The 24417-nt window shown below is 43.0% G+C and overlaps 1 protein-coding gene across 1 annotated transcript in view; it reads left to right on the forward strand.

The window, feature by feature from the left end:
• The window catches only part of LOC140713693 (death-associated protein 1 homolog), a 107645-nt gene extending 84156 nt beyond the window's left edge, over window positions 1–23489 (forward strand). Inside the window, exons 3-4 of the mRNA XM_073024088.1 lie at window positions 12195–12240; window positions 23161–23489. Of these exons, the coding sequence (XP_072880189.1) occupies window positions 12195–12240; window positions 23161–23280 (166 nt within the window). The 3' untranslated portion in view covers window positions 23281–23489. The remainder of the gene's footprint in view (window positions 1–12194; window positions 12241–23160) is intronic.
• Window positions 23490–24417: the final 928 nt, after the last annotated feature.

Here is a 24417-nt window from a genome sequence, read left to right on the forward strand (position 1 = left end):
CAGTCAGCTCCAGGTTTCGTTTTTATTGACGTCATAGAACTTTTCCATCACTGACTTCCACAGATGTAATCTATTTGGTTTCTGTGTACATTCGGCCCTCCTTATCCGCGGGTTCCACGTGCGCGGATTCAACCAACCGTCGATCGGGAAAACCCGGAAGTTCTCTCTCCAGCACTTGTTTGAGCATGTACAGACTTTTTTTCTTGTCATTATTCCCTAAATAATACAGTATAACAACTATTTACATAGCATTTACATTGTATTAGATATTGTAAGTAATCTAGAGATGCAAGTATACGGGAGGATATGCATAGGTTACAGTGTATCGAGATAAAAAAAATGGAAGTTCTCTCTCCAGCACTTGTTGTTCGAGCATGTACAGACTTTTTTTTCTTGTCATTATTCCCTAAACAATACAGTATAACAACTATTTACATAGCATTTACTTTGTATTGGGAATTATAAGTAAGTCGGAACAGTTACATCCAGTATTATTTAGCGTCAGTTAGTCAAACGTTTGTCTTAGTATATAGTATACATATATTTTACCTTTCTATGCATATAAAATACTTAAGAAACATATGTATTTCAATAATTAAACCACTGCGTTGCTTAGTAATAATTGTAGCTTTCATCAGGGCAGGGCCTTTTACGTGCTCCATTATTCTCACTTTATCCTTTAAAATTGTTCCGATCGTTGACCGACTGTAACCTAATGCTTTTCCAATGACGGATGGCATTTCACCTCTTTCTGATCACTTTATTATTTTATCTTCAATCATTTTCCGTCAATGGAACAAAAACACGATAAATTCAGAGCCTCGTCGGGTCATAAAGTCCACCGCACTGAGCCAGGTTAAATAAGGGACTTGAGCATCTGCGTTTTTTGGTATCTGCGGGGGGTCCCGGAATCAATCCCCCGTGGATAAGGAGGGCCGACTGTAATCTGTTGGGAGAGGTCCAAGTGTACAGTCTGCAATTGTGTCATTGGAAAAATGTGTTTGAGATGAACAAGTTGTTGGTTTTGCAGAAGTCGATTAAATGTTGTTCAGCCTCGTTTCTGGTACCCAGTCTATATTTCCTGATTTCTTGACCATCCTTCACTCCCAAGTTTTGCATTCCAGTCTCCCGTAACTGTCAGTACATCTTGTTTGCATGTTCCATCAAGTTCAGCCTGCACTTGCTTATAGAACTGATCTACTTATCTTCTTCTGCATCTGTTGTTGTCTGACTGCATATTATTTCAATATAGCTCCAGCCAGTTACTTGTCATTTCTGGCATGGTATATCCAGTGTTGACTGGACTGAAAGTGTCCCATACTAGTCCACTTTAGCTTGCCAATTCTAAGTAGGTCAATTTGCATGCGTTCCATTTCATCTTTCACTGTCTCCTGCTTTCCTTGATTCATACTGTGTACATTCTAGGTGCCTAAAATCAACATATCTTTGCAGCTTCTGACTCTCATTTTGTGCTGAGGAACATCAGCAATTTAAGGTCCAGAAGGCTTCATACATCTCTTCCCCAGTGGATTGTTGAGTGTCTTCCAACTTGGAGGTCTCATCTTTCAGCACTATCTCATAGTTTGTTTTTGCTTTTACTGTAGTTATCCATGGCAAGATATGGAAATAGATTGCCAGACCCTTCTGCGCAGATACTGCTGCTGTGCAAGACAAACCATTCATTAGGAATATAACAGTGTTCCTATAAGAGTATCATTTGACCCTCTTGCTTCAATTGTTTAGTTATATTGCAGGTTTGACATTGAGAAATAAAAGATCACTAGGTTTATAGTTAATGACTGTGTATTCGTGTGGATAGAAGCTTGTTATTTGTCCAATTTTACATTATGTGTAAACTAATGAGTAAAATAATATGTAAATTAGCATGCAAATCACTTGGTAATATAATTTAATAAATGTAGGCAGTTGTTACTATAGATTTAGTATTTTTTAGGGCAAGTGTTGCATATATACCGGAAGTATATATTAAGAGCTTTGTAATATAAAAGTAGTGAAGTTTAACTGCAACTATGCAAGGTGCTTGTGAGACCACATCTTCTGAACTGTGAATAATTTTGGTGCTCTATTTAAGGAAGGTATTAATTGGAACAAAGAGGATTCATTAGAAAGATTGCCCTACAAGGAAAGGTTAAACTGTTTGGGACTTTGCTAATTGGAGTACAGAAGAATGAGAAATTATCTTATTGAAACATACAAAACTCTGGAGGTACAATGCCTTTTCAGCCCCCACAACTACTTTCACATTTTACTGTCTCATTTTCTAAATTTAAAATATGTTGAAGTAGGATTTTTTTGGGACAATCTACAAAAAATTATGCATTATGTCAGATCAGAAGAAAAATTTGAAAACCTGTCAACAATTTACAAAAAATTAAAAAATAAAATTGTGTTAATCCCCTTGGAGGATCCCCTGTTTTCAGTTAATTCATCAGAATTAATACCCCCTCTCTCTGTAAGGTCCAACAGTATGGTTTCGAGAGATCAGATCAAACCAAATAGAAGACCAAAGAGCATTCAAGACAAGTCAGGGAAACAATAGAGAAGCACAAATCTGGGGACAGGTGTAAGACCTTCTCAAAGGCACTGAAAGTACCTCGGTGCTCAGTGCAGTCTAACGTGAAAAAGTGGAAAAATATGAAACCACAGCCACGCTGCTTAACTCAAGCAGCTCCTCTAAACTGAGTCGCTGGAGAAGAATGGCACGCTCCCCAATCTCCAAGACCTTGCACAAAAAGGATATTTATGAAAGAGTGGTAAGTGAGAAGCGCTGGCTAAAGAAACACTTTATCCTTGCCTGTAACGTCTTTACAAAGCATTACTTAGATGATACTGAGGGAGCGGTGTCTCAGAAAGGCAGCATCCATTATTAAGGACCTCCAGCACCCAGGGCATGCCCTTTTCTCACTGTTACCATCAGGAAGGAGATACAGAATCCCGAAGGCACACACTCAGTGATTCAGGAACAGTTTCTTCCCCTCTGCCATCTGATTCCTAAATGGACATAGAAGCTTTGGAAACTACTTCACTTTTTTTGATATATAGTATTTCTATTTTTGCACATTTTTAAAAAATCTATTTAATACATGTAATTGATTTACTTGTTTATTATTATGTTTTGTTTTAATATTATTTTTTCTCTCTGCTAGATTATGTATTACATTGAACTGCTGCTGCTAAGTTAACAATTTCACATCACCTGCTGGTGATGATAAACCTGATTCTGTAAATGTGTGGAAGAAGGGCTTGTGGTTGGATGAGTCTAACATGGAATTTTTTGGCTTCAACACGAAGTGGCACATGTGGTGTAAATCTAATATAGTGCGTCAGCCAGGTAACCCCATCCCGACTGTAAAGTATGGTGGATATAGCATCATACTGTGGGCATGTTTTTCAGCATCAGGGACTAGAAATCGGGTCAGGATTGTTGGAAAGAGATGAAAGCTGCTAAATACAGAGAGATCCTGGATAAAAAAAACCCTGCTAACCTCTGCCAGAAAGCTTAAACTGCGGAGGAATTTTGTCTTTCAGCAGGACAACAACCCACAGCACACTGCCAGAGCAATCATGGAGTGGAAAAAATTGATGTTCTACAGTGGCCTGGAATCCCGAATGAACATCACAGGCAAGAGACCTCAACTGCTGCTGCTCCCCAACTAAGCCAGCCCGGCCTGAGCAATTTTGCAAGGAAGAATATGCAGATTTTGCTATATTATGTTTTACAAGGCTAATAGATCCTAATCCAATAGGATTATGAACAGTAATAGCTGCTAGAGGTGTTTTAACTAAGTACTAAGCAAAGGTACATCTGAAATGCTGACTTTTGAAAGTTTTTCAAATTTTACTTTTTCATCCTTTACAATTTTCCCAGTTTTTGGGAGCGCTACTGTGGAAAAAAGAGGCATAAAAATTCTCAGTTAAATTGATCAAAATCCCTGATTTGTAATACTTATTATGCGAACAAAGGGTTGGGGTGAATACTATTCAAGACACTGTAAGTCCAGGGAGGATGTTTCCTCTCAAGGGAGTGCCCAGAGAACCAGAGGGCACAATCTCAGAATCAAGGGTCACTCATTTAGGAATAGGAGGAGATGAGTGTTTCAAGTCATGGGCAGAGTCCCGGTATAGGAGTGAAGACAAAATGTCTGCATTTCCAATCAGAGGATTATGGAGTTCTGTGGCAAACGCGGGAAAATAGACCAGCAATGTTGGATCCTAATGGTTACTAGAGTAGGCTCCAGGAGCTGAAAGACTGTCACTTGTTCTAACTTCTTGTTTCCTCTGTCATTTAGATTTATGTGTACTGAGTGGTAAGACTATTAATACTTTGCCTTATTAGCTATTGCTGTTGGGTAACTGGTGTTCACCTTCAATAAAGGAAATTTGGTTATAAGCTCTTAATTGCCATATTAAACGGTAGTATCAAGAAATCATGCCAACTCAACTCTGGTTGACTAAACTGAATTTACATAAAAGCTACTTGTCCTTTTGACTGTAGGAAAATAGATTTATATATTATCATGACAGTAGTTATACCACTGGTTCCTTAAGGTTGTCCTAGCTGGGGGAGGTAAACTCTCACTACCTATTACGTGCTCCCAGTGGCAGGTGTTTCAGATAGCCTTTGACAATAAAGACCAGTTCCAGGCCTTCACATGTGGCTTAGCTACTGAACCATTTCTACTGACAACAGAAGGGGCAAAGGTGGGTTATGGTGCCTTAAAACCAGTCACTTCAGGCAGATCGGGCTCGTCAGCCGTGGTTAGCAGCTTATCAAGAAGAAGGAAAACTCCAGTCTCAAACCGCTGCTGCCTTGCAGCTATACCACTCATGGGGAAGGCTTCAGGAGGAAAAATCCAGAGCTGGAGTCCCTAAGGCAGTCCTACGTGGAGTTCAACGCTGACTGGCAACTCTTGCGATGCCGCTGGTGCCAAACTGTATTGGTCTGTGCTGTTCCTTTGTATTCATCAGCTGAGTGGAGAGATGGAGCCTGCTGCATGGGCAGTAGCTTTCTCTCCATGTCCTACTGCCCTGGCTCGCATACCAGCTTGCATATCGTGTAGACAACTTAAGCCTCTAAGTATGCAAGCCGTGCAGGGATAATTCTTACAAAGGATGGACAGTTCAGTTCCATCCTCATTATCCGGTGCTTTCCTAAGCACATTATGTGTCTGTGAAGTCCGGCCCAAGGCACATCTTGAAGTATAAGTGTCAGGAAGCCAACAGGATATAGGACAGTACAGAACAAGGACCTTCAGGCCACAATGTTGTGCTGAACTAATTAAACTAATAATCAAATACCCAACTAAACTAATCCCTTCTGCCTACATAATGTCCATATCCTTCCATTTCATGGACCTAGCTAAGAGCATCTTGAATGCCCCATCGTCTTTGCTACCACCACCACCACTCGAAGCAGTACTTTCCAGCACACATCTCCCATTGTGTTCTTTAAAAAAAACTCGCCCTGCACAAATCCTTTGAGCTTACCCCCCACCTAACCTTAAATGCATACCATCTGGTATGACAATTCTCAACCCTAGGAAAAATATACTGTCTCTCTACCATATCTTTGCCTATCGTAATCTGATAAACCTCTATCAGATCTCTGCTCTGCCTCCGCCACTCCAGAGAAAACAACTCAGGTTTGTCCAGCCTCTCCTTGAAGCAAGGCCCTCTAATCCAGGCATCATCCTGGGTAAACCACTTCTGCACCTTGCCCAAAGCTGCTACATAACTTCCTGACTCTCTAACACAATTCCTTGACTAGTAAAGACAAGCATGCCATATGCCTGCTTTACCACCCTGTCAACCTGCATAGCCACTTCAAAGGAGCTATAATCTTGGACCCCAAAATCTTTTCATTAAAAATATACAGCCCCTTACTTCAGATGTCTCAAAGTGCAGCACCTCACACTTGGCTGGGCTAAGCTCCCATCTGTCATTTCTCAGGCCGTATCTGCAAGTGATTTACATCCTGCCCTATCCTCTGCCAGACTTTTATGCTGTCTTCAACACCGCCAAACTTTATATCATCTGCAGGTTTGCAAATCCACCCATCAACAGCAGAGGTCCCAATGCAAATCCAGTCAGAACATTATTAGTCACAGAACTCCAGCCAGGATAAGTCCCATCGACCATTACCCTCTGTTTTTGATGGACAAACCAATTCTGAATCTACACGGCCAGTTCACCACGGATCCCATGCATCCTATTAAATACTGTGTATTCAAGTACAATAATCAGTTTTCAGCCTATACATGTCAAGTAGTTTCCTCTCGTGCTGTTCTTGTGGACAGCAGTCTTTGTTTAATACATAGTGATCTGAAAACCCATCACTGAATGGAAGACGTTTACTACCTCATCAATTCCTTTTTGGTATTTATGCCTATTAATGTTAATTAATGCTCATGTGTTATTCTTTCAAAATGTTATAAGGGATATCTATGTTTATATGGAGATGAATTAAGTACAAATAACAGGTTCCTAATGGTACCCTCTTTTTTTTTTGTTTGCTGTGGTAAGTTTGCGCCCCAATCCTTGCGGACTTGCTGTATAACAATTCCCAAGACAAATGAGTGGTAAAATGAAACATGAACACCACCTAAAGTCCTGGAATTGTGAATTACGTTTTTACTTCGATGTTGGCCGTGCCGGGTAGATCATGAAAAGGCCTTATTAGTTACAGGCAGAATTAAGTGTAATCTGTGGAATTTTCTTCATCTGTTGGCCAAAGACCGTGCAAATTGAGCGTGTAAATGTTGCAGTTAATTTGAATGGGCTGTTGCAAAGAGTGCATGCCTGCTAATGAAGAAAATCATAGGTCTGCATTATGACATGCCTCTGTATGAATTGTTGAGATAGGCTGCCCCCAGGTGGTAATTGAACAATCAGAATTTAAATGTTTGATTAAATATAAATAAACTGCAGTGTGCATGTGAACAATCAAAGCATCTGCTCAGTTTTATTTTACTGAAACCCTGAGAGGGAAGAACTAAAAATAGTCATCAGTATGAGATTGTTATTTTGTTTTGAAGGGATTTCTATATTGTAAAATTTCTAAATTTCCAAACAGCCTTTTATTGGTTTAATAATTTATAATGTAATTAATCCAATTTTTGTTTGGTTTATGTACTGTTTCCTCTTTGTAGCAGCATTCACTTGTATCATAACATGTTGTGGCTAAAGTACTATTGTTTAGCATAGTTCAATTCATTGACTGTAGGATTTCAGACATCATGTTGCAGTTGTACAAATTGTTGGTGGGCTGCACTTGGAGTACTGTGTACAGGTTTGGTCATCATGTTATAGGAAAGATGTGGTTAAATTGGAAAGAGTAATTTGCTGCAGGTTGGATTTGAAGTGCAAATTCCATCTTGAAATTTTAATAGCACTCCCGTGCACCCATGCAGATTTGATTCAGAATCTTCATTGTTCATCATGCACTAACATACAGAGGCTGTTGGTCAAGCAGAAGCAATGTCAATAGGCGGGTTGTTCACCTTTGTCATCTTTGTTGGCAGACGTAAACAGGTCTCGAGCAAATCACAAAAAAAAACCTGCCTAAGCACATTCACGGGCAGATTATTGTAAAGAAAAGACTTTGAGTTACACATAATGGAGTAGTCAACAGACAACTGAAAGGGTGGCCAGCAAGGAAGTTTTTAAAGCAGTGTCTACGTTGAAATTATGTGCTCTTTGACGCTGCGACTTTTTTAATTGGCACAAGATCTTGAGCAGTCAGTGCCTGCATGAGACCATAAGATCAGAAGACAGAGGAGTTGGATTAGGCCATTTGGCCCATTGAGTCTGCTCCACTATTCCATCATGGCTGATGGAATCCAGGGAGATTGTAGGAAGGAATTCCAGAGAGGACCTTGCCTTTTGAAAGTGTAGGTACGATCGTAGTGGTATACAAGAGATTTGATTTGGAGGAGTACAGATATTCTGAGGTAAATAGTGAGGGGCAGTTATAATTGAAAGTTTGGGTTGGGGGAAGGGAGTGGTACAAAGGAGGATTCAGAAATAATTTTCTAATTACTTTCTGGCAAGTCCATGCAAACAAAGCTAGGCCCAAAGTTTCCTGCAAAATGACCTTTTGTCAAAAGGAGTTCTTGCCCTATTTAGAAACTGATAGCCTCTTGAAAATGTACACTGTGTAACTGTTAGTCATCGAGATGGCAACCTGTTCTGGAGGGGCTACAGTCCCAGGGTGGGTGGGGGAGATCACTTCCTGGCAATTAGGTTATGCAGGGCCAGATTTAGGTTAAAGTTGTGATTCTTGGTGCACTGTTGGAACACAGTTGCTTCCCCTCGCTATCTAATGAACCTTATAGTCAGATTCTCCTTACATCAACAAATTAGTATAAATGTGTGGTGGTTTAGTATATGTGCAGTTTCTGTCTTCTCTTTAATTTGTTCATTTTGCTGAAAGCCTGCTGGTAAAGGAGGCAGAGACCAACATTTTTCCAAACTAAAGACCATTTCTCAGTCATGAATAAAATCGCAACAGATTAATTGGAAACCTTGAGCTTCATCTGTTATGCTAACATTTGCACAGATCTGAAAATGAGCAGATCGTATGCCAAAGTTTTCGTATAGAATACTAATAAAAATATTAAAGAGCAGTCGTTAGTAAACACTGCAGTGGTGCCGATGGATTGGGAAGTGACAACCATGATGTCCATATTCATAAAAAGCCAACACCAAGGAACACTGAACTGCAGAAAGCCTGAATGAAGAGAGTCAGTTACTGGCTAGCTGGGAGGACCATGTTCTTTTTAATTCATTTTTGAACTATGGGTGTCACTAGCAAAGGTGGTATTCATTTCCCACCCATTAATCAGCCTTCGTGAGTGCTTCAGTTTCTGTGAAGGAAGTGCTCCCACAGAGAGCTATTTAGGAAGAATCCCAGGATCTTGATTCAGTGACAATGAAATGACAGTGATAAATGCCCAATTCAGGAAATTGCATGACTTGGCAGGGATAATAACAGTCATTGAAAAGAGACAAATTCTTGCCTGAACAAAGTCCACAATTTCTTTGGGAAAATGAACTGCTGAAATAGCTGAGGAAACCCCAGTGTCCTTGTGTATTTGGATGTCTGAAAGCTTCTCAACAGTGACCTGCATGAATGAAGCACAAATCGCAAGGGAGTTGAGGTGATTAGAATAGGTTATAAATGAGGCGAAGACCAATGACAGTGTCATTTGAAAACCCTGCTCTGCCAGTCCATAAAGATGCCAATATGTTGCCATGCATGCCATCTCCAAGGTTACACTTGTGCCCAAAGTACACTGCAGATGCTGTGGTCAAACTTGTGCCCAAAGTACACTGCAGATGCTGTGGTCAAACTTGTGCCTAGTCGTTTTTGTACACATCTAGTTTGTGGCGGTGTTTTGTGACCAAAACAGCACAGTTAATAAGCTGTTAGTTTATTGTGATCTATGGCAACTTGCTTTTTAATTAGGTGCATTTTGTTAAAATACAGAGAAAGGTTCCAGTCCTGTACCTGGAACACAATTTCATTCAGTCTGTGAAACTCAAACTGAATGAATCTAATTTGTGTGTAGATGCTTTTAGATTAAGGGCAGCAAGAGAGCTGGGCCAAGTATAAATGGAAAAGCAGAAGGATTTTCAGTAATCTAGCTGGGCTCCAAAGTTCCCAGGTAAAATGGGAAGAGAAAGGCCAGATTTGTGACGTAAGAGGTCTGCTGCATGATATGTGGGCCAGGAGGAACAGAAGTATTTCTGTCAGGGCCCAATAAGCTGATCTGTGCAGGACACTCCCTCTGAGTGACTCCTTACCTACTTCCGTTGACAGCCAGGCAGAAACTGGTCAAAAAATGTCAACACTCAGTGGTTAATTTTGCCAGATAACTTAGAGAAACATGGTTCCGGGTTTCCAGTCCGAATTTCCTCCTCCCATCAGTCTGCTGTCTTCCTGTTTTCAAGCATCAAGACTGTGTTAAACACATTAATGTTTATTGGAGTTTAAACTTGTAGCAATTATGTGTGATGATGTGTATTTTACAGCCAAATGCTCTTTCAGTTCTCAGTTTGCATTTGTCACCCGATAGTTTCACAATGGATTCCGTTTAAAATTAGCTAAGGGTATTAAATCAGCTTGTATATTAAATTTTCTCTTGGTTTCACATTCAGTTTTACTAGCTCTGTAAGCCAAGACTCAATAAAGATCCCGTTACAAGTTCTCAGAACAGAACATGAACTTCTTTATTGGTGTGGGAGAAAAATGAATCATGGATCTGTCTGGGTAGAAGTTGCTTTTCTGACAGTAATAAGTGTACACACATCATGGCCAAAATCGACACATTAATATAAAAGCGTTAACTATACAACTTAATATGGACTTAATTTAAATTGTTCTTACAAAATGGGTGTTTTTATGTGTATATCTAAATTTTATTCTTAAATGTTGGTACTTTGCTCAGAAGTACCACAGGTCCTTATTTTAGTAGAGCATTTAACGAGGTCTCCCAGGGAAACTCATTCAGAAGATGGGGCATCCATTTAAAACAGAGACGCAGAGAAATTCCTTTAGCCAGAGGGTGGTGAGTTTGTGGAATTTCTTACCACGGGCAGCTGTTGAGGCCAGCTGATAATTTGGATCCAAATCCAGACAAACCTAAGGTCACTTGCAGAAGGAAAGTAACAGTAAAGGTCAGGACCATTAGGGGCATTGATATGTTGACAGGTTTAGTCAGGGCTTTGAGTGTAAAGTTTGGGTTGTCATGTTGCAATTGTATAAAACTTTGATTAGACCACATTGCGAATATTGAGTGCGTATTATAGGAAGGATGTGGTGGCTTTAGAGAGGCTGCAGAGAAGCTCACCAGGTTTGACTGGCTTGGAGAATTTTAGTTATTAGGAGAAAATAGACGAGCTTGGATTGTTTTACCTGAATGTCAGAAATGGGGTGGTGGATGTGACCTACTAAAAAATAAGATTATGAGAGGCATATGTGGGGTAGATAGTCAGATGTCAAATATGTGATGGCATAGGTTTAAATTGAGAATGGGAAAGTTTAAGTGATATCTGCGAAGCCAGATTATCATCTTAGCATGGAGTGGCAGGTGCCTAGAACTTGCTAGTTAAGGGGGTTCTGGAAGCAGGTAATAGCAATGTTTAAGAGTCATGTTCTAAGACATATGAATAGGCATGGAATAGATGACATGGACGGTATGGTGGCATAGTGGTTAGCACAATGCTTTCCAGTACTGGGTAACCTGGGTTCAATTCCCACTGCTGCCTGTAAGGAGTGTGTACGTTCTCCCCATGACCGCATGATTTCAGGACTCCTGTAGTCCAAAGACAAGCCAATTGGTAGGTTGATTGGTCATTGTAAATTGTCCCATGATTAGCCTAGAGTTAATCGGGTTGCTCAACGGGACGGAAGGGCCTGTTCTCCACTGTATAATTGACGTGCAAGCAGATGGGTTTAGTTTAGATTGGCATCGTGGTCAGCGTAGATACGGTGGGATGAAGTATTTGCTCCTTTCCTGTGCTGTTCTGTTCACAGTAGGAAGCACTCGTGCACAAATAACAATGCTTAAAAACTCATACACGAGAAATACTCGTGAACGTGTTGTATCATTCTTATCGAAAGGGCAATTGCCTGTGATAGTGCTAAGAGATTTTAGTTATATCTGTAGAAGGTCATTTGTACTGTTGTCATATGGAGACAATGTAATAGATCTTTGTGCCTATTTCACGGCACAGTGTTACAGTGCCATTGATAATGACTGGTATTCCAGAGACTTGGCAGAAAACATATTTGTTATAGTGAACTAATAATTAGTTTTCGGCCTGCTGGCTTCATTCTGTAAGCTGATAAACAATGGGTTGAAATGGAGGCTATATGGAGAGACGTGAATGAAAGGATGATTGAGGAAAAGGGGATATGAACAAACTGAAAGAATTCTGGTCATAAATCATTGTGTGATGATTAATGAAAAATATGACAAGTAAACCTTAGCATATTGCCATTGCTGTCAGTAATGTTTATTGTGAAGCGTCATGCTTCCTATAAATGTTCTTATGTGTTTTTTTATCATTGCTGTTGAATTGGATGAGTGAATTTTCCTCATCACCTGAAATAGATGAAGAATTATAACAATTCTGATTTGTGTAATCAAATGTATTTTTTTATTTTGCAGCCCTAAACCATCTGTACCAATAATTATCTCTGGTGCTTTAGCAAGGGTAAGATACAGTTATTTCTCTTTATTCTATTTGTACAGAAAATTATTTTTAAGAGGCAGAGGTAGCTGGAAAGTGATGATGGCCAGTTAATACTTTGGTTTTAACCCTTCTCTCATTTCCATGCTTTTCCAAAATGTTAAGCTCCTGCTGTTTCATCCAGCAATTTATTTTCAGCAATTTTAAGGCAGTCCAGAATTTCCTGTTTATACGTGCTTTTCTGCATTACAAGAACCTGTACAACAGAAATAGTCTAATTGGCCTATCTGATTTGAACAGATGTTTATATTATCCACAAACCTTCTCTTAGTGCTTCTTATCTGATCTACATAACCTTCTTTCTCCTTCATAAAATTTCCCTTAAAGGGATCTTCAGTCTTCTTATGGCAACACGTTTAACCATTTTCTTGGTAAAACACCTCCCCTTGATTTTTGTTATCAGATTAGTTTCTAACTTTTCTTGATGTAGTTAAACACACTAATCTGGCCTTACATTTTATAGTTTGGTTATGTCTGCTACACGTCCTATGAACACTCCAGTATCTGGTCACAGTGTGTCATACCATTGAGCTTTCACAGCGAGAGCTCACAGTGTTTCTGCTGATGATGCAATCTTTTCTGTTATTAATGCCGATGCCTTGATAAAGCACCCCAAGATGCTTCACAGGATTATTATTGAGCAATATTTGCACAGGGCACCAGGTTTTTTGGAGTTGAGCATCTTAACATCAGTGAAGTGTAGACAGGGAATTGCAGAATTTGGGATCTAGGTAGCAAAATCAATGGGCACCAGTGGTGAAGCAATTCGTTTGGATATCCATAAAGTTGGTAGAAGGGAAACGATAGAGATAGAAAAGTGCAAAGCAGAAGAGAATTTGAAAATAGATATAAAAAATATAGCACACACAAAATGCTGGTGGAACACAGCAGGCCAGGCAGCATCTATAAGGAGAAGCACTGTCGACGTTTCAAGCCGAGTTAAAAAATATAGTTTTGAATTGATACCAGACAGAGAGTCAATACAATCCAGACATGGGTGATGAATGAATCCGGTGTGTAGTTTCTAGTTTATGGAAGGTGGAACGTATAACACTAGCCAGCAGAATATCATAATCAAACCTTGAAGTGGCAGTGTGAATGTGAATTATCATCAAATGAGCCAAAAGCAAGCCATTGTTTCAGAGCTGGAAGTAGAGATAGAGATGAAGTCTTGGACAAATAGGATTGTAAAGTGCTGGACAGTCTAGTTTGGCCTCAATTATTAGAGAGATTTGACTTTGTATTTGGGAACCAATGTGTTCAATAGGCTGGAAAGAAGAGAGGTTGTTGTAGTAGGAACATTGTTTCCATTGGGAGAGATGCTATGAGGCTTGGGGTTTAGGGGGAGGATGATTTGAAGCAGAGAGAAACCATACCTGAGGAGGGGATACAGTTAGTAGTATCAGCTGCCATGCAGGTTAGGGAAATTGGGAGCTGAACAATTAAATCGGACCATGAATGAGCTGCTGATTTCGTGGAAAAGATAATATAGGGAGACATGATTAAGGCTTAAAGTAGACAGCAACCCTTGGGAGATGTTTGGAGCTGCTGGTTAAACGCTTTCAGCTGCCCTTCACTTGAAAAATTCAGCACTACTGGGAGAAGCAGGAGAAGATGGCATTGTTAACTGGCTGTATTAAGTTTAAAATATTTAGTCATCTAATGTAGTCCATATTAGGAACTTGTGCTGTTGCATAGTTTTCACCACTAGATGGGGTACCTGAATAAAGCTCACTGCCAAGAACACGTTGACATTATACACGGATTTCCAAATTCAACCACTTTTCTGAAAATATACATGAACCATGGAACTATTTACCGGTTATTTCACAGTGGGGATTCTTGTGATCTCTGGGTGAGAAAAACTGGGGAAAACCCAAGGAAAACTAAGTTATACAAAAAGTACTTGTCGGGAATTTTAAACAAGATTCACAAGTGTTTTATGTCATTTCCTGTACACAAGCGTAAGGAGAACAAAATAATTGTTACTCCGAATCTGATGCAGCACAAAAAAACCTCCACAAAAGTGAATAATAATAATTTTTATAAACACTAAATATAAATACACAAGATACATTAATTGTATGTTCATAAAGTGACACTAGGCTGTATATTAGGTGATTGATAGGAAATATTAAATTAGTGCTGGAGTTAGTTAGTGGGTGGATGTATTGATCAGCCTCACTGCTTAGAAAAAGTAACAGTTTTGAGTCTGATGGTCTTGGCCTGATGGGAGTGAGGCAAATAGGGTGGGTGGGATCTTTCATGATGTTACCTGCCTTTTTCCAGCACATTTTTATATGGCCTTGATGGCAGGTAGGCTGGTGCCAGTGACACATTGGGCAGTTTTGTCTTGCCGTTGTAGTGCTTTCCTGTCTGTCTCAGTGCAGTTGTCATACCATGCAGTGATGCAGCTTGTCAGGATGATCTCTACTGCACATCTGTAGAGTGACACGAGTATGGATATGCAAAGTCCACCTCTCTTCAGTCTCCTCAAAAAGTAGAGGCGTTGGTGAGCTTTCTTGTTCTGGGACCATGAGAGGCCGTGTGAGATGCGCGCACCCGGGAGTTTGAAACTGCTTGCAGTTTCCACTGCTGTGCCAACGGTTGTGAGTAATGGGAGTTCTCCTGAAGGAGATAACCATCTTTTTTGTCTTGTTGACACTAAGGAAAAGGATATTTACTTTTGGAAAGTAATTTATGTAACTTTGTCAATTTTTCTGGATGTGCAAATTGTGTACTGCAGCCCCTCTAAATTTTAAGGGCAAGCCACAGTCTCCCAACAGATGAGATTGCAGTACTGGAATGTTAATTCTCACATGTAAAAAGGTTTCATGCCATTCATGACCTCAGATATTTCACAGGGAATTAAGTGCATTTTTTAGAAATCTGGTGAAGATAAGCACAGAGAATACATTTCCCTTGGAGGCCAAGTACAGCACACCCATATAACTGACTTGGGATGATTTTTACAGCGAAATACATGCACTGAACAGTGGCTGAACAATAAATCACAACAGCTATCCTTCTGAGGGGAGAGCATCTAGAATCTTACTTCTTGAAGCTGAAAGTTCAGGCCTCACTGGGAGAAATTCCAATGCATAGTCAAAACAGATAATCCTAAAGGAGCGCTGTACGGTCACTTTTCAATATGTAACCCTCAGGTTTGGCTTGTTGCGTTAGTCTAGGGAAGACTGTCTCTAGCCCCGCTAAACGTGTGAAATCAGAGGTGCAAAACCTCTTGTTTGTTTGGATGCTGCATGATGTGTTCCCCTATTACAAATCCGTACCACGAAATAACAGACGGTACACCATATGCAATTAAACAATCTAGCCTTATAATTCTTAAAAGTAATTTACTGAACTCTTAGTAAACAAAAACAAAAGGAAAAGGGCCCATTTCAATGAAAGAGTCTAATGTGCACGTTGGAGCTCACAGTTTCCCTTCCATTGATCCTCCATCGATTTCCCCCGGGCTTCGTCGACTCCCGGCCCCACTCCTTTCGAGTGCCTACGACCTCTCCTTTCAGGCATCTTCTTTCTTCATTTTCCACTGAACAAAAGACCCAGATCACCTCGCTCTCAGGCACACAAGAAGATAAAAACACTCCCTTCATTGGAAGGCATCCATTCCAAAGCCCCGGTTATCTCTAGTCACAACCCAAACCCTGCTTCTACAGAAAAGCCATTACATTAGCAGTGAAACCTTTCCCATGGGGTTACAAATAGATGTGGAGAAATTCTTACCTTTTGGTCTGATACTCAGGAGGACGATGACCTCACACTGTTCAGGTGAGAGTTCAGTTAATTACACAAAGAATCGGGGAAATCTGTAGTTTTTTTTTACATTCTTCCCCAAAAGAAAACTCCTGAGAATAACTCAGTCAAACTTCAAGACCAGAATGATAGCTTTATATTAGACAGAAACAGTAAGTATTATTAACTTGGCAAATAAACGGAATTGAGTGGAGCCAGAAGCAAGAGGGGTGTGAGTTGAAAAGGGTTAGGTTTCAGGACTTGCTGCTGACTCTAAAAGAGGCATATTTGCAAATTGTTAGTTAACAGTTAATTGGCAAATAAACTAATCTAATTATATTGCCCACAGTCCTTAAGTTGTACGATAGCAGCAGGTAAGGGTAAGCATGGACCTTGCGGTAGAATATTAAATTGGAGCAGGGCAAATTAAGACAGTATTGAGCAGAAACTAGGGAGAGATAATTGGGAATATATGTTTTTGGAGGGTGTTTAAAGACCAACTTCAGAGTACAGGACTGCTATAAATGATTGTTTACATTGCATTTGCCTTCCCTACCACTCACTTAACCTACAAGGTAAACTTTAGAGAATCCTGCACAAGAACTCACAAGAACTTTCTCCCTGTTTAGAAAATAGTCAATAACTTTATTCCTTCTGCCAAGGTGCATGACCATACACTTCACTATGCTATAATTCCATCTGCCACTTTGCACATTCTCCCAATCTATCCAAGTCCTTCTGCAAACATGCTGCTACCACAACACTATCCGCCCCTCCACCCATCTTAGTATTGTCTGAAAACTTGGCCACAAAGCCATCAGTCCTGACATCCAAATCATTTACCTGTAACATGAAAAGAAGTGGTCCCAATACCGATCCCTGTGAATCACCACTTGTCAGTGGCACCCAACCAGAATAGGTCCCCTTTATTCTGACTCACTGTTATCTACCATTCAGCCAGTTCTCTGTCCATGCTAGTATCTTTACTGCAGTATCATCTCTTTTTAAGCAGTCTTATATGCAGCACCTTGTCACAAGCCTTTTGAAAATCCAAGTCAACAACATCACTGCCCATTCTGTCTGTTATTTCCTCAAAGAATTCCAACAGATTTGTCAGGCAAGATTTCCCCTCAAGAAAGCCATTTTGACTTTGGCCTACTTTAATATGTGCCTCCAAGTGCCCCAAAACTTCGCATTTAATAATGGACCTGAACATCTTCCCAACCACTGAAGTCAGGCTAACTTTTCCTTTCCAAAATTCCTTTCTTCTGCTTCCCTCTCTTCTTATAGTGTGGAGTGATATTTGCTATTTTCCAGTCCTCCAGAACCATTCCAGGATCTAGTGGTCCCTAAAAAGGTCATTACTAATGCCTCCACAATTTCTTCAGCTACCTCTTTCAGAAACCTAGGGTCCATTTGATCCAGGTGACTTATCTACCTTCAGACTTTTCAGCTTCACAAGCACCTTCTTAGTAATACCAACTGGACTCATTTCTGCTCCCTGATGTTCTCAAATTTCTGGCATACTGCCAGTGTCTTCCATAGTGAAGACTGACACAAAATACTTACTAAGTTTGTATGCCATTTCTTTTGTCACCAATTAGTACCTCTCCAGTGTCTTTTTCCAGAAGTCCAATATCCACCCTCGCCTCTCTTTTGCTTTTTATATATCTGCAAAATCTTTTGGTATCCCTTTTGACATTTTTGACAGGCTTACCTTTGTATTTCATCTTTTCTCTCCTTATGGTCTTTTTTTAGTTGCTTTCTGTCGGTTTTTAAAAGTTTCCCACTAATTGGGATACAATTGCAGATATTGGTGGAAAAATGGGAAGTGGAGTTTAACCCACGCAAAAGTGTTACATTTTGGGAGATCAGATGTAGGGAGATAGTACAATATTACTAGCAATAGTCTCAACAGTGTTAATGTGCAGAGGGAACTTGGGATCCAAGTCTATTGCTGAAGTTAATTTCTGGTCATTCCTTTCTAGAAGGTATATGGATACTTTGAGAAGGTGCAGAAGAGGTTTACAAGGATGCTACCTGGTGTAGAGAACATGTGCTATAGGGAGAGGTTGTGTAAACTTGCATTGTTTTGTCTGGAGCGATGGAGGCTAAAGTGAGATCTGATGGAGATTTATAAGATTGTGAGAGGCATAGATAGAATAGAGCTGGCATTTTTCCCGAGGGTTGAAATGTCTGGGGCCAGAGGGCAGACCTTTCAGGTGAAGGGGATTAAGTAACGGGATGTGCAAGGCAAGTTTGTTTCACACAGTGGTGGGTGCCTGGGGTGGTGGGGGAAGCAAATAGGACGGAGGTGAAAATGTGGCTCTTAGACAGGCCTTAGAAGGCCATGGGCATTGTACAGGTAGAAGGCATTAGTTGGCATTTGATTACTAATTTAATCAGTTTAGGACAACAATGTAGGCTGCAGGGCCTGTTCCTTTGCTGGATCAGTCTATTTTCTAAGATACAAGCAAGTCATAATATAATTGAATGGTAGATGATGGGCTCTGAGTTGAAGAACCAACTCCTGTTCCTGTGACTTTTGGATGAGATCTTAAGTGAATGCTCAATCTGCCCCTCAGTTAGCAAATAGTCCCATGGTCTTGTGGTGACCCACTTTCTGCGCAGGCGACCTGGCTCACAAATAGCCAGCGCGCGGGGAGAGACTTTGGTAATGCACCTCTGATATCATTTCCGCCCGGAGAGGGCGGGCGCTAGGGATTAAATGCCAGTGCCGCGAAGTTTGAATAAACTAGTGTAGAAACAACTTACCCAGGGAGAACGTCTGGAAAGTCTCGGCATGTACCAGTCTTTTCCCTTGCAAGTCGACCAGCAGGCTGTCTCTAGCTCTGTATGTAGTACATCGCTACATTGGTGACACGGACAGTCCAAACGGGATTTGGACCAAAGATGACCGACTCTTCATCTGTTCACGCAGTTTCGCTAAAACTGCGGACTTTCTTGATGCTGTGACCGCGCGTGTGGTTTAGCCAAGCAGAAGCCCAGTTCCAGATTCGGCAGATATCTTCTGATTCCACGTGTTACTACCACGTGGTGAGCGCCCTTGACCAGGAGACGGCCGCCTAGGTTGCAGATTTCATACAGTCGCCCCCGGAAGAAGGCAAGTATGAAGCATTCAAAGCGCTGCTCATTGAGACCTTTGGCCTCTCACGGCGTGAGCGGGGTGTCCGCCTGCTTCACATGGACGGTTTGAGAGACAGACTGCCGTCAGCATTGATGAACAAGATGCTGGCCCTGGCTGACGGACACAAGCCCTGCCTCATGTTCGAGCAAGCGTTCCTAGAGCAACTGCCCAAGGACATACATCTGCTGCTGGCCGACGCAGATTTCAGCGACCCCCAGAAGGTGGCGGCCCAGGCAGACGTGCTGTGGAAAGCCAAGAGGGAGAGCGTGGCATCCGTCGGTCAGATTACCAGGCCACACGCCCAACAGCGGACCAGACCAGGCCCGGCAGGGGGGCGCACACAACACAGAGGCAGGAGTGAGGAGGACAATAAACAGTGGTGTTTCTACCACCCGCGGTGGGGCACAGAAGCCCGCCGTTGTTGCCTGCCCTGCCAGGGCCAGCTGCCGCTAATGGCTATGGCAGCTGGCCACCAGGACAGCCTCTTGTACGTCTGGGACAAACAGTCGGGACGCCGCTTCTTGATCGACACCGGAACGGAAATCAGCGTCTTGCCCCCGATGGGGTACGACACCCGCAACAGGAAACCAGGACCCACCCTGAGGGCCGCAAATGGCAGCACGATACGGACCTACGGCACCCGCACAGTGCAGCTGCAGTTCGGCGCCAGCCGATTCACGTGCGACTTCACACTGGCCGCGGTGGCCCAACCACTCCTGGGGGCTGACTTCTTGCGAGCTCACAGCCTGCTGGTCGACTTGCAAGGGAAAAGACTGGTACATGCCGAGACTTTCCAGACGTTCTCCCTGGGTGAAGCCAAGTTGCCGGCCCCACACCTGGACTCCATCACGTTGTCAGACAACGAATTCACCAGAATCCTGGTGGACTTTCCATCGATTCTGGCACCACAGTTCACGGCAGCCATGCCCAGACATGGGATACAGCACCACATTCCAACCCAGGGACCACTCCTCCACGCCAGCGCACGAAGGCTCTCCCCGGAAAAGCTCCGACTGGCGAAGGAGGAGTTCAAGAGGATGGAGGAATTGGGGAGTCCGACAGCCCATGGGCCTCCCCCCTGCACATGGTGCCCAAAGCAGCTGGGGGTTGGAGACCATGCGGCAACTACCGCAGACTGAACGAGGCTACAGACTGCTACCCCCGTGCCGCACATACAGGACTTTGCAGCAACCTGCACAGGGCAAAAATCTTTTCCAAAGTAGACCTTGTCTGGGGATACCATCAAATCCCGGTGCACCCTGAAGACATCCCCAAAACAGCACTCCATCACCCCGTTCGGCCTGTTCGAGTTCCTCCGAATGCCGTTCGGCCTGTTCGAGTTCCTCCGAATGCCGTTCGGCCTGAAGAATGCCGCACAGACGTTCCAGCGGCTAATGGATGCGGTGGGACGCGACCTGGACTTTGCGTTCATCTATTTGGACAACATCCTTATAGCCAGCAGTAGTCACCAGGAGCATCTGTCCCACCTCCGCCAGCTCTATTCCCGCCTGAGTGATTTCGGCCTCACGATCAACCCAGCCAAATGCCAGTTCGGTCTCGATACCATCGACTTCCTGGGCCACAAGATTACCAAAGACGGGGCAACAACTCTGCCCGCCAAGATAGATGCGATCCTCCACTTTGCCCGGCCCAACACAGTCAAAGGCCTGCAGGAGTTCGTTGGTATGGTGAACTTCTATCACCGTTTCCTCCCCTCAGCAGCCCGTATCATGTGTCCTTTGTACACCCTGATGTCGGGTAAAGGCAAGGACATTACTTGAGACGAGGAGGCCGCGGCCGCTTTCATTAAAGCCAAGGAAGCCTTGGCAGATGCCGCGATACTGGTGCACCCCAGAACGGACGTTCCAACCACCCTCACGGTGGACGCATCCGACACAGCAGTCGGTGGGGTGCTGGCAACCCCTGCCGTTCTTCAGCAAGCACTCAAGTACAGTGCTTTCGACCGGGAGCTGTTGGCACTGTATCTGGGAGTCCTGCATTTCAGGTACTTCCTAGAAGGCCTAGTTCACCGCGTTCACGGACCACAAACCACAAACCACAAACCGTTGACCTTCGCCTTCTCGAAGGTGTCCGATCCCTGGTCGGCTCGCCAGCAGCGACATCTGTCCTACATCTCCGAGTACACGACGGACATCGAGCATGTCTCGGGAAAGGACAACGTCGTAGTGGACGCACTCTCCAGACCAGCTGTCCAGGCCCTGTCCCTGGGGGTGGACTATGCAGCACTAGCAGAGGCGCAGCAGGCAGACGACGAGATGCCCAGCTACAGGACCGCAGTGTCGGGTTTGCAGCTGCAAGACTTTCTCGTAGGCCCAGGTGAGAGGACCCTCCTGTGCTACGTGGCTACCGGCCAACCTTGCCCCATCGTCCCAGCAGGCTGGAGGCAGAGAGTTTGCGACTCCATACAGAGTTTGGCATACCCATCTATCAGGACAACCGTCTGGCTGGTCTCCAGCAAGTTCACGTGGCACGGACTTCGCAAGCAGGTCAGTGAATGGGCCAGAACGTGCAAGCAGTGCCAAACAGCCAAGGTGCAGCGGCACACTAAAGCCCCGCCGCAGCAGTTCAAACCCACCCACCGGAGATTCAACCACATTCATGTGGATATCGTGGGCCCCCTACCAGTGTCCCGAGGAGCGCAGTACCTCCTAACTATGGTAGACCGGTTCACAAGGTGGCCAGAGGCGGTTCCGCTCACCGACACATCTGCCGATTCCTGCGCCCGAGCACTGATTGCAAACTGGGTAATACGCTTCGAGGTACCAGCCCGCATTACCTCTGACAGAGGCGCCCAGTTCACCTCCAGCCTGTGGCCAGCCTGTTGGGAACACAGCTACACCACACAACTGCCTACCACCCACAGTCGAACGGACTGGTGGAACGCTTCCACCGTCACTTGAAGTCGGCTCTCATGGCCCACCTGAGAGGACCTAACTGGGTGGACGAGCTTCCCTGGGTCCTGCTTGGAATTCGCACAGCGCCCAAAGAGGATCTGCACGCCTCATCGGCCGAGTTGGTGTACGATGCACCCCTGGCAGTCCCAGGAGAGTTCATACCAGCCCCAAGGGGGCAAGAGGAAGAGCCCGCAGCAGTCCTGAACAGACTACGCGAAAGGCTCGGCAACTTGGCCCCCATACCGACTTCACAGCACGGACGGACCCCGACCCATGTACCCAAAGACCTGCAGAACTGTAAGTTTGTGTTTGTACGAAGGGGAGGACATCGGGCACCGCTACAGCGGCTGTACGAGGGGCCGTTCAAGGTGATCAACAACAACAGGTCCACGTACGTTCTGGACATTGGGGGGAAAGAGGAGGTTTTCATGGTGGAACGACTCAAACCAGCTCATGCAGCCAGTCGAGATTCAGGCACCGCGGCGCAGAGGCAGACCTCCCAAACAGAGGCTGATCCAGACTCTGGACATTGGGGGGTGTATCGCCGGTTCTGGGGGGGGGGGGCGGTTATGTGGCGACCCACTTTCTGCGCAGGCGAACCGGCTCATAAATACCCAGCGCACAGGGAGAGACTTTGGTAATGCACCTCTGATGCCCTTTCCGCCCGGAGAGGGCGGGCGCTAGGGATTAAATGCCAACGCCGCAAAGTTTGAATAAACTAGTCTCAAAACGACTTACGACTGTGTGTCGTTGTCTCTAGCTCTGTATGTAGTACATCGCTACAGTCTGTTTAAAAATAGGTTTTCTAGCCAATATTTGTTCTTCAAAGTCAGATAAACAAAAATAATTCAGTTTCACTGCTTTGCTGTTTGCAGAAACTTCCTGTGTCATAGTTGACCACTTGATTTAAAATTATAAAGCTTTCTTCATATGTGCTTTATGAGTTATAAAATAGTTTGGAATATCTTGACATTAGTAAATGTAACTTTTATAGAATGGGTTTGTTTAATTGCCTTCCTTATGTTAACAAGTGCAGATTAATTGCTATTTTTTCCCTTTCCACAGGGGGATAAAGACTTTCCACCTGCTGCTGCACAAGTTGCCCACCAGAAGCCTTCTCCATCAGTGGAGAAACTGCCTATTTCACATCAGATCAATCATTCCATCCATCAGCCTCGCAAGTGAAGAGTCCAATGCCTTGAAATGAATGTACAGATATTGGTGCAGATCAGTAATCTTATGGGAGATACCCCAGATCATTAACCGGTCTCCTAATGTCCTCGCTATTTGAAAGTTTCTATCTTCCTAAGAAACACGTGATTTTAAATTTTGTAAACTGTGTCAAAATGCATTTGGAAATAATTAGCCATTTTTAATTAAACTGGTGCCTCAGATACTGATTTCTTTTTTTAATATAGTTTCAGATATAACAGTTCAGCTTCTGGAATGATAGAGAAATGGTCTGCAGAATGTCAGTTGGTGCACGTGTGAGCACTTTGTGAATGGTTTCCTGCCTTGGTAGTACTATCATTGCTGATTCTGAGTGTCACTTGTATGCAGGTTGTGAATCCGGTTAGAAATTGAAGTAAGTGCATGTATCAGAAGTAAACACTAAAATAATTGAAAACATTTGGCAACTTGATCTCTGCATACTTCTACATTGCCACAGCTCTTTTTGTGTACTCAGGATTCCTGAAAGTACTTTGTGTCCAATTAAATACACTTTTGACATGTAATCTGGGAAAACTTGCAATTTCTTTTTAAACCCCCTACCCCCACCCACCACGAGAAATGTGAGGCAGGTCTCGCATTTATTGCCCAACCACAATTTTCCTTGATTGGGCATTTCAGAGGGCATTTTAAAAGTAATATATTGCTTTGTGAAGTGGCCTAACGACTAGACAGGGAAAAAACAACAGCATGTTTCTTTCTTTGGCATTAGTGACTGTGATGATATTTAACTAATAATGATCCAGTAATTTCAATGTCACCATTACTGATTTTTTTAAATTCTCGTCTTTTTTTTTTGTAACTGAATAAATTTTCTTAATGATCTGCAAATCATTAGAGTCAAGCACAATGCCAAATGTATGGCAAGCTTCCATGAAGTACATTGAGATAATGACCAGATAATTTGCTTGTCAGTAACCTTGTTTCAGGGATGAAATTTGACTAAAACACTGGGAGAAAACTCCTGTTCTACAGTATCCTGCCAAATCTTGAACATCAAGTGAAATTGTAAACCTGCGTTTTAATGTCTCCTATGCTCAATAGCCATGTAACAAAGGGGAGAAGTCTATAATGAGTTGGAGAGAATAAATA

This window comes from Hemitrygon akajei, chromosome 20 (genome assembly GCF_048418815.1).
Source record: "Hemitrygon akajei chromosome 20, sHemAka1.3, whole genome shotgun sequence".
In the NCBI taxonomy this organism is placed as follows: Eukaryota; Metazoa; Chordata; class Chondrichthyes; order Myliobatiformes; family Dasyatidae; genus Hemitrygon; species Hemitrygon akajei.